Source organism: Gekko japonicus, unplaced genomic scaffold (assembly GCF_001447785.1).
Source record: "Gekko japonicus isolate JY-2015 unplaced genomic scaffold, Gekko_japonicus_V1.1 scaffold85, whole genome shotgun sequence".
NCBI lineage: Eukaryota > Metazoa > Chordata > Lepidosauria > Squamata > Gekkonidae > Gekko > Gekko japonicus.
The window spans coordinates 1,063,568-1,074,683 of NW_015167531.1; the positions used below are offsets into that span (position 1 = coordinate 1,063,568).

Consider the following 11,116-nt stretch of genomic DNA (forward strand, 5'->3'; position numbering starts at 1 on the left):
GGCGCTGCCAGGGAGAGGAAAGAGGAACAGCAGGGAAGGGGAATAAGGGGAAAATGAGATTCCCTGCAAGTTTCTGCTTGTTTTCCTCTGTCTAAACTAAAGTTGCCTTCCCCTGATGTAAAATCATAGCAATGTATCCTATTATTCTGTTCCACTAGTGACAGAGTCTTTTGTCAGTACAAGGAGCCTTCAGCAGATGGAATGCTCCGTATCACTGTTTGCAGGTTCCTTGTACTGACTAAAGGCTGTCAAGCGAACAGAACCACAGGATTCAAAGTATAGCTTCTGGTCTCTTCCTTAGTTTCACTTGTCTTCTGAGGTTCTTCTTTCTCCTGCACTCCCCCCACCCCCAGCTTCCTATGATTTTTTTTTTCTTGGTTAAACCTACCAGATTCCTCTTCTCTGTCCTTGTAGGGTATCTAAAGACCCTTTAGAATCTCTGTAGCTCCTTCTGAATCTTTTGCAGATTGTCCACAAGTATGAACATTTAAGGAAATGCCCACTAGTTTGTTTATTTGAATAGAGTGGCACAATAACGTCGATGCCGGATTTTCTATCCGAGTGTTGTCCGACATCCTTGTATCTTCCCGATCAACCAAGGATGAGGCAACTTGACTATCTTTCCAGCAGTAAGACGTTTGCAGAAGATTACTGTGTGCCCATGGTGCTGCTGTGGACCAAAGGAGAGAATCCTCTGTATTGATAGCTTATTTTTGTGTGCATTTGTCAGCTTGCGTGCCTTCCTTGCAGTTGTACTTTGCACGCCTGCTAATTAGACAGCCATCAACATTGGGGGCCAAAGGCTTACTAACAATGAAACAGTGATAGCTGAGTCTTAATTGGCTGAGTGTAATTGTCATTAGGCAATGATAAGGACATCTGGGGCTCTGGAGAGAGATCAGCCTCCCATTTCCCCAGATTGATTTTGGCTTAGCCAGTCTTTCTTTTTTTGTCTTTTTTCTTTTTTTCAGCTTTCCAATGTTTTATATCCCCAGGAAGTCACCAGCCTCTTCAGCACTACTTCCTCAGGACAGTGCCCAAGCCCCATTCCACCTGCCACAGTCAGCCAGGCTGGAGCAGGTCCTTTGTTTCTGTTCACCCTCACTTTCTCTGTCCCGAGAAGTTGGCTCCGTTGAAACTGGAAGCATGAGAGATTGCTGCTAATCACTGTTTCCTTTTAAAAGTCAGCTGTGAAATCTCCCTACAGAAGCCCGCTTTGAGATGCAGAAGAGGCCAAGGCCGACCCTTAGCAACAGAATCCCTCTCCCCAGCTGTGCCATTCAGCTGGAGGCTGAACAAGGCATCTTGTTGGATCCCGGGAAAGATGAGCGCCCAGGGCTTCTCCTTGTTCTGAGGCTTCTGAGGGAGAAGGGAGCAAGCGGAGATGGGAGAGCAGGATGGTGCCACTAGTCCCAGCTGAGTCTTGTGCTCTAGCTCTTCTCCGTTTCCTCCAAGACCCATCCTTAAGGAGGAAGGCTCACAGTGTACAAACAGCAGTCAAAATTGTAAGAACCATGTTGAAGACTTGTTACACTTCCTTCTAGTTCCGGGTGGCAGACGCTGTTCCGCGGTGCTCCCTTTTTGATTGATTTCTTTCTTTCATTTTTTGAAGCCCCCCAAGGGGAGATTTTTAATTTTTTTTTAATCAACTACAAAAACTAATACAGAAAAAGAGGGAGAGAACTACATATACGGGATAAAGAAAAGAAACCCACATCTAACTAAAACCCCAAGAAAGAAGATCTTCATTAGCTAAGTTAGATTTAACCTTCTTCTCTATTTAGCATTGAACACACTGAGTCATTTGCAAGGACAGCAACAGGACGGCAAGTAGTCTGGTGCTCTTAGGTCCCCCCCCCTTACCTGCCTCCTTGGAGGCTTTGGGTAGTTCAGTTTTTTTATTCAGATTATTTGCCACCTTGGAGTTGCTTTTTACTTATGACTTGTACTGTGTTTTAACACTGGTTTAATTTAACTTGGATGATTGCGTTTTTATTCTGTTGTAAGCTGCTCTGAGCCCTGCTTGCAGGGAAGGGGCAGCCCAAAAGTCTAAACGATAAGATAAGTAAACAAATTAGTAGGAAAGGTGAGCAACTTCTTGTTGACCACATGGAGATTTGGGTGTTCATTTTTATGTTACATTCATACGGCTTTGTTGGAAGAACCGTACTACCAAGCAACTACTTGTGCCTTCCTCCTTGAAGGAGGGCTTCATTAACCGCTGTGACCTCATCAAATGGCAACATTGTAATCTCCCCTTGAGCAGCCTTTCTTAATGCTGCCTTTTCTATGCTAATCAGTCTTAGGGGCAGCGTCAGACATTGCCTGAAAGCATCTTTGAGAGGGGCCTGGCTCCTTTTCATGCTCTAGAATTAGGCTGGAATCAGTGACTTTGGCATCTCGCCTTGTAGAGAGACGCCTAAGTGTGGATGTTGCCCAAAAGCATGGAATGAGGATGTATGAGTGACTCACACCCTTGGGGGGGGGGGTTAATACCTTAAGCGTCTCTTAGAGAAGGGATATTCTGAGTTCCAAAATCCACCTCAGGGTCAGGACCTCCAGCAACAGACAGTTTCTGACTTCAGTCTCTGATACTTTCTCTTTTGCAAATCATGTCTTTCCTGGGCATCACTTAGTGTACGACTCGTAACTCCGGGAGGACTCACAACTCACTGGTGGAATTCAAGCTTTGCATGTAGAAGGTCCCATGTTCAAATGCTGGCATTTGCAAAGTAAAGCATGTTGGATAGCTGGTGCTGGGAAAGCCCTTTCTCTGCCTGAGACGTAGAAGAGCTGGTGCTCATCAGAGTAGCTAATACTGAGCTAGTGGTCAGACCCAGATTAATGCAGATTCATTTACACAATTATTCAGTGAATTGCTTATATTTTTTTCCACCACCTGTATGTAATGAAACATTCCCCAAATGTTGCTTCCAGAGTCCAGCATCTCCATCTTGCCTTGTTTTGTGGCCTTCTTTAACCTCCCTCTTCTCCCTAGACTTAACCACTTTACCTATGATCATCCTGGCTGCTTTGACAGATTGCAAACAATTGCCTATTTACTTGACTGCGGAACTTGCCTTTCCCCTCAGGAAGATGTATACCTACTTGTCCTGCTGTGTTTGCCCTTCAAGAAACCCTGCAGCAAGGTGAACCTTTCTTTGGGGCCCCTGATCCTGCAGGCCACTCCCCATCTGTTGACTTCTGTAGTGTGGGGGCTACTTTCTTTTCTCGCTGGCATTACATCAAGAGCAGAGGTCATTTCGGGGGGGATCGCAGGGGATCGCAGTTCCCCCGGGTGAGGTATGGGGGGCGGGGCACATGACGAAGCCCCACACTTGCCTTTCCCCTCAGGAAGACACTTTGGTTTGTCCGTTTTGCCGGGTGAAATTTGTGTGTGTATACCTACTTGTCCTGCTGTGTTTGCCCTTCAAGAAACCCTGCAGCGAGGTGAACCTTTCTTTGGGGGCCCCGATCCTGCAGGCCACTCCCCATCTGTTGACTTCTGTAGTGTGGGGGCTACTCTCTTTTCTCGCTGGCATTCCCATGATAGATCAACAGTGTGTTCAGTTTACATCAAGAGTGTATACTCAGATTCACCTTACGGTTAGGGCATGATTAATCTGTGTTAAGTGATCCTGAGTATGCACCTGTGCTTAAGAAATGCCTCGCTAGACCCGCATAGTCCACCTAGTTAATCATTTGTGGCAAGAATGTCAGTTACCAGCAAGGCTGTCCTCCTTAAATCAGCCACTGATCCACACAGAGTACAAAAATCTACCGTTCTCCTACCCAGGATCTATATTCCCCCCTGTACTTTTCTTGGTAGCCACTGCAAGTCTTTTACATGTTGGTGAGATGTTTACTTGTTTTTCCTCCTCCGGTTCCTCATTACTGTTTTTTGTCTTTTCTGAACGAGCCTAGTTTTTCTTTCAGCCATTCATTGTATTGTTTTGGTACTCTGATTTATGCACAGGTGCAGAGCTGTGACCTGAGTTTTCCCTTTATTGCTACACGTTGCCAAGAATGAATGGAAAGGGGCAGGATTACAGAATCCTCTTTCTTTTCCCAAAATAGGGCATACTCTTCCCTCTGACCATCACAGAGGGAGAAAGAGATGCTACGTCAGGGACTATCTTCTTTCATATAAACCTACCCATTTATTGCACTTTATGTATTTAAAATATTTCTATGCTTTTGACCAGTTTAGGGTCCCCATGGCAGCAAACATTAAAACAATTCAGACATTTAAAAGCAGCATTTAAAACACACACACACGCACACAGAGAATTAAGCAAACATTATAGACACACAAACAGGAAGGTGGGCTAAGAAGAGTTAGTGAGGGAATGCCAAACAAAACAAAAAAAACTTTGCCTGCTGGCAGAAGAGAACAACAGAAGGAAGCACACAAATCTCCTTGGGGGGAGGACGTTCTAAAGTTCTAGTGCCACAACCAAAAAAAGTCCCGTTCTCGGGTTGCTGTATGCTTTGGTCTTCTACTGTGCTGGTCTGTGGCCATAATAACCAATTCATTCACTTGATCTTCTACAGAGGCCTTACTTCATGTTTTCCACCATCAAGGAGATGGTGGGTTTCTGTGCTGGGGACACGGTCTTTTCAGGGGCAGCACTAAGGTTGTGGAATTCCCTCTGTCAGAAAGCTGCCTCGGTTGTGTACGTTGTATACGACGGGTTAAACGATTTATTTCAGAGAACTTTTACAGTTCCTTGATGTCTGGTGGGCTCTGAGGTTTCTCTCTTTATGCTGTCGGTTCTTTATTTTGGTCTGTTTAATAGCTTTTAGTGAGATTCTGGTTTTATGGTTTTAAGCTTCAGGTAAAAGCCACTTGGTGGGTTCAAAACCAACATATTATATGTATTTTCGGTTAATAAATATCCGCTCTCTAGAAAGCAGGGCAAAATGGAATGGGGTAGTCTCACATTAGACATGATTCCTAGGGTGGAGAGACTCCCAGAGATAGAGAGTATATTCCTGGCTATAAATACTGTGTGAGCAGTATAGGTGTGCCCTCCTTGTTTTCCTTGACAGATGTACATAGTATCACCTTGGTGCATGTGAGCACAGCCAACTGGTATGAGTAAATGAAGGGAGAATCTGACTTTGTTTGCAAAGAGGCCTGGTTCATATACTGGAGAGGTAGTGGATCAAAACCAAATGACTGGTCTTTTTTTGTGACCAGATAATTCCATCTCTCTCTGGTCTCCCTACCGACATCAAACAGCAACCACAACAACCCAACCCCCTCCTGCAGCTCTTGGAAAGAGTTTCTGCTTTCTCTTCCAGGTACACGTCGGGGGATGTGAAGTTGTGGGACACACGCACCTGGGACTACACATCCCCAGTCCTAGAACCAGAGCATGATTTGGCTGAACCTGGACCTCGGCCACACGCCTCCTTTGTGAGGATAAACAGCTCGCTGGCAGTGGCAGCTTATGAGGATGGTAAGTAACAGCAACTCTTTCCTAATATTTTTTAAAGCTTTTTGAAAATGAAGCAGCTGTGGCCAGGGTTGATTTTTTTTTTTTGGTGCGAGCAGCTCTAATCCTCTCTGTACACACACGTGCGTGCACTCACACTTGCTTTTATGTGGAAAAGTTGGCCAATAACCCTTGGTGCATTAGGAGGCCTTGGAACGCAGCGCCCATTAAAGCCGCTGTTTAATTCCTCCTGGAGCTGCTGCTTGGGGTAACGATGCCAGGCAGCGACCCAGCCAAGCTTGTCTTGAGCAAACAATTTCTTTCAGTTTGATTTTTCTTGAGAGGCACGCTTGCGAGACAAAGAATAGACCGGATACTGCCTAATGAATGCAAATCCCGCACCTTCTGTTGTCTTCCCTCTGTGCGTGCAAAGGAGATGTAGCAAATGAGAGGGTATGGGGTGCTTTGATCTGCTCTGACTCTGGATAATCAAGGAAGAGGGGCCAGTCTACCAGGGACATGGTTCACTCTTGACCAAAACATGCAGTGCATCCAGAAATACTAACTCAGGTAGGTCGTGCAAAATTGGAATTTGAGTTCGGTGAGAATGCAGTAAATTCTGTGGAACCCCGAGACCCTTTGCTTGCCTTTTTTGTTTTTGTTTTTAAACAGTGATTTTGGTTCCCAGATGTAATGTGGCAATCTGTTTAGCTGTATTTGAGATGACTTTTCAGACTTTGTTGTTGTAATAATTCACGTTGTGTGTGTTAACGTATAAAGTTCTTTAGAACCAGTCTTACTTGGGTCTTCACAATGCCCCTGGCTAGGTGATCCTACTTTCCATTTCATGGTTTTGGAGCAAAAGTCAAGAGCTTTTGGCTTGCCAAAGGACACTCAGTGATTCTGGGGCAGAAGTGCATTTTGGAACCACATCACCCTGTCTAGGGCTACTACAAGAGACCATAATAGGCTGTGCAGGGCATCAATCCCAGTCTTTGTGTTTAGAAATAATAAAGGCTCTTTACAACAAAAACTGGGCAATTCAGATTCTTCTCCTTGACCCCCTGGGCCTCCTACTTAATCCAAGGCAGAAAGCAAAGGCCAAAGAATCAAGATGATTTTATCAATGCTGACATCTCTTTAGAGTCCAGAATGTGCATGCCATTTTGTCACATTTTAAGGCACAAGGGTAGATGGAAGTCTTCATTCTGTTTATTTGTTGGTCCTGGTCTAGGCATCCTCTGCTAACTTGCTTGTTTGCTGGCAAAGGGGGGGGGGACTTAAATCTGAGATTTGTAACATCCTGCTATATTTGGCAAGCTTTGACCTTAAAATGAGGAAGAAGCAGAAGCCTTACAAAGAACACCGGTTTGATTTTTATGTATCTAACACACTTGTGCAGCAGCTGTGCTGCTGTAGTGAGCTCAAGTCTTGGACAGCATGCCATAATTGCTAGTGGCACTGCTTGATAGCCTCAGAAGCTGGCACTACTTGGTACAGAAGCAGAAAGAGGCGACGAGATTTCTACGGCCGTGAGGAAGGAAGTGGCGCGTACCGAGAATCAATGCCTGTTGCTGAAAGTAAGGAACATTAGAAAGTCAATGCAGTTGGTTGGCTGTTCCCCTTGAAACACCTTCACGAAGCAGCCATGATCACGACGCGATCCAGATTTCATGCCTATTTAGTTAAGATGCGTGCTCAAGTGAACTTGTGTAGTATAGTGGGAAGAGCTGGTGGAGGGTCCCTATTTCTTGGCCTGGCCGTGAACTCTCCAGAATGCCTCAGGCAAGCCTCCCAGTATTCTTCTCCACCCCTCCATCCTCCAAAAGATTATACTGACCACACTTTATAGAATTGTTAAGAAGTACTGGGAGAAAGTAGTCAAATATTCTTAGCCGATGTCATAAACTAGTTCAGGGCTACCTTGACGAGTGAATGGAGGGGGATTGGCCAGTGCCTCTGCCTTCCCCTGCCCTCCAAAGCGTCCTCCTTACAAGTTGTTTTTCTTCTAGGTTGGCAACCAGTGTGGCCAGGCAGCTTTTATCAGAGGGCCAGATAGGGCTCGTGGGATTTTGGTTGCTGACTTCAGAAATACCACATACATGCTAAGCTGTGCAAGTGTGCACGACTGCTGAGCTCTGCGGATAGAGGAGTAGCTTCCTGCTAACCATGTCCTGAGCCTCAGCAGTTTGGCACAATAGCACAATTGCATTTTAGCAGCATGGGATGCTGAGGGTTAAGAGATAGAAGAGCATCTCGTCCTAAAACTCAATGGGACAGCACAGGAGAAGGATATTTTTTACCACCCTTCACCTATCATCAATGGGGGGGGGATGCATGTCTCATGCCCTCTAGAATGCTGTAAGTTCTTAGGGGCTTGAGCAAGAGCAATCCCCCCCCCTTCCCTAACACTCCATATTCCACATCTTTGGATAATAATGAACCTGTTCAATCCTCTGTAGACTATTTTTGTGGGCGTTCTATTTCTTTTTCTTTGTAAGATTTTTTTTCTAAATCTGGTGACGTCCCAGGCATTCCATCTTGTCTGTGGATGGTTCTATTTTGCTGCCTTCCTGATAGATGCCTGACCATTGGTTTCAGTATTTGAGGGGAATATGCTTAGGGGCCCATGAAATGGGAGGGGACAATTGAGAGATTGTCTCCGATGCCATCCCACCCCGTCTCCTCGTCCAAGATTATACAAGTTCTGTGGAGCTTAAGCATGCCAATTTCCCCCTAAGTCAGAACATTCGGTGCCTCCTTCAGCATGCTCAGTCCTCATCAGGCCAGTTTTTTTGGGGGGCAGAGTTGTGGTTAAGGGCTGTCAAATCACAGCTGACTCATGGTGACCCTGTAGGGTTTTCAAGGCAAGAGACGTTCAGAGGTAGTTTCCCATTGCCTACCTCTGAGTAGCAACCTTGGTCTTCCTTGGTAGTCTCCTATCCAAGCACTAACCACAGCCAACCCTGCTTATCTTGCAAGCTTTGATGAGCTCAGAGTATTCAGGCTGCTCTATCCATCTATCCCCCCCCCAGTTTTTTTAAAAACAGGAAAAATAAAATGTGTCTCAGGTGCTCCCGTTGAAGACTTTTATTTCTAATGCGTTGGGTTTTTTATATATATATGAACAAAAGGTGGATACTAGAAAGCTTAATTACTGAGATACAAGCATGACATTAGGCAAAGGGTAGTTGAATTGACCACAATGCCTTTTTTTTTTAGGAAGGACATAAAAAACCTTAAACCAATTGGGTTACTGTCCATGGACTTAAATCGGAATGGATTGGCAATATAATAGAATGCTTTCAGAACGGGGAGAGGTGTCCTTTCCCCCCTTTCTCTCTCTCTCTTTTAAATCTGTAGGGTACAAATGATGATTCTGGCTTGTAAACTTCTTCATTGTCTGTCTGACATTTGCAGAGGCTGTAATGACTCCATTGTTCCCGTCCGCTGTGCTCTTCCAACTGCTTGTTTTGAGTCACTAGTTAAAACTGAACCCAGCAATTCTTTTTAAGCTCCCCCCCTCCCTTTTCCCTGTCCAAGCAAGCGAGTCTTCTGTGAGTCTCTTTAATGGAGTATGTATATTGGTTAAGACGCTGAACTGCAGGCTGTGGAAGGTCAGTAGTTCAGCCGTTCGAGACCCGGGTGCCGCATGATGGAGTGAGCTCCCATCTCTAGTTCCAGCTCCTGCCAACCTAGCAGTTCGAAAGCAAGAAATTGCAAGTAGATAAATAGGGACTACTTCGGTGGGAAGGTAACAGCGTTCTGTGCGCCTCGGTGTTTAGTCATGCCGGCCACATGACCACGGAAATGTCTTCGGACAGCGCTGGCTCTTCGGCTTTGAAATGGAGATGAGCACCGCAACCCTAGAGTCGGATTCGACTGGCTTTCGAGCAAGGGAACCTTTACCTTTACTTTATATTAGTCGTAATTTCTTGTATTTAGCTGCAGGTTTGAAAAGCTTAGCGGAAACTGTAAAGCTTTCATCTGCAATTTTTTGTGTCTGTGAGGGCGAGGTTCAAATGATATATAGGCATCCCTCCGGCTGGTTGATGTTACAGGACTACGCATGTACATTCTAAAATCCTTTTTAAAAAAGTTTAAAGTATGCAGTGATGAACCAGTAACACCCTTCTTCATGCATGTCTGAAACTATATAAATTGGGAGTGCATTTTTGTACGTTCTCTTTTGGGCCCCACAGATTACACATGATGTGGCTGCATTCAGATATCCCGTTAAGCCTTATATGCAACAGGCATAGGCGGAAACCTGACTTTTTGTCAGGCTTATGCATATGCCCTACCGTTTCCCCCTCCTTTCACATGTGGAAAATCTCTGTTAAAATTCACCCCTGGCTATCTGTGATATACAAATCTAGGCTTGCAAATTAACGTGAGCTAAATCACCACCACCAAAAGGCAGGATTCTAAACCTGGATGAAAATCTGGTTAAGAATCCCAGTTTGCCTTAATTTTCCCCCTATCTTAGCTGTTGTGATTCTCTTAACTCTCCTGTTATTGTTATTTTTGTATTAGGGTGCAATGGAACCCAAGTGAGCAAAGTTTTTGTTTTTGTTTTAGTGATACTTTTGACACAGACTTCAGCTTTAATGTGAAACAAGAACAGTTTGGTACAGGAAAGCAGTTGTACAGAAACTGTGTGCGCGTGGTCTTTTATGCCAGTTTGGTGTAGTGGTTAAGTGCGTGGACTCTAATCTGGGAGAACTGGGTTTGATTCCCCACTCTTCCACTTGCACCTGCTGGATGACCTGGGGCAAGCCGTAGTTCTGGCACAGCTGTTCTTGAAAAAGAGCTCTCTCAGCCCCACCTACGTCACAGGGTGTCTGTTGTGGGGAGGGGAAGGGAAAGGAGTTTGTAAGCCGCTCTGAGATTCCTTTGGGTAGTGAAGGGCGGGGTATAAATCCAATCTCTTCTTCTTCTTCTTCTTCTGACTTCCAATTTTATCCAGACTGGGGTCTCACAGACTTCAATACCTTATTTGTGTATTTTTTCTTTCCATTGAAAATCTCCTGAAGTTATGAATGAGGGTGGGCTGGAGACACTGAATGTGTTTCAGTTCCTTGTTACCTCACTATAAAGTAGCTATTGTTAAGAGTTTTCACCATTTGGGGGTAGAGATGTAAAATTTCCGGAAATTTTGAAGCTCGGGAAAAAACCCGTTTTCCCTCCAGTTTTTTTCATGGGAAAACAGACATTTTTGGAAAAATTGAAAAAAATGCTACATTAGCATTTCTTTTGTCTTTTCTATATTGAAAGTCATTCTGTTACTTTAAGAACATAAAGAAGCGAACTGTTATAAGCAAGAACTCAACAAGTATATTGTGATAATAAAACTAATTATACTAACATATTTACTAACAGTGGAAAGATCTCCTCCTCTTGAGGTTTTAGTCTAGTGTGGTTTGCTTTTCTTTCTCCTTAGTTGTAGTCCCTCCCCTATATTTCTTTGTAGTTTGTAGTATTAAAAAAAAGAAGAAAAACATAAAATATTACTATGGACATTTTTACTTGGCATAAAATTATCACAACTAGCATATTAAAAATATGGTGTATCCAAACAATTATTACCAACAGAATACCCTCCCACATGCAAAAACTTTTTATTTTCTTCTGACAATAGCACCTCCTAAAGGAAGAAATGCATCTTGTGCTTG

General features: G+C 44.3%; 1 protein-coding gene across 1 annotated transcript in view; it reads left to right on the top strand.

Annotated features, from left to right (window-relative positions):
* FBXW8 (F-box and WD repeat domain containing 8) overlaps window positions 1-11,116 on the top strand; it is a 113,514-nt gene that overhangs the window by 43,867 nt on the left and 58,531 nt on the right. The window contains exon 5 of the mRNA XM_015413428.1: window positions 5,308-5,465. Within this exon, the coding sequence (XP_015268914.1) occupies window positions 5,308-5,465 (158 nt within the window). The remainder of the gene's footprint in view (window positions 1-5,307; window positions 5,466-11,116) is intronic.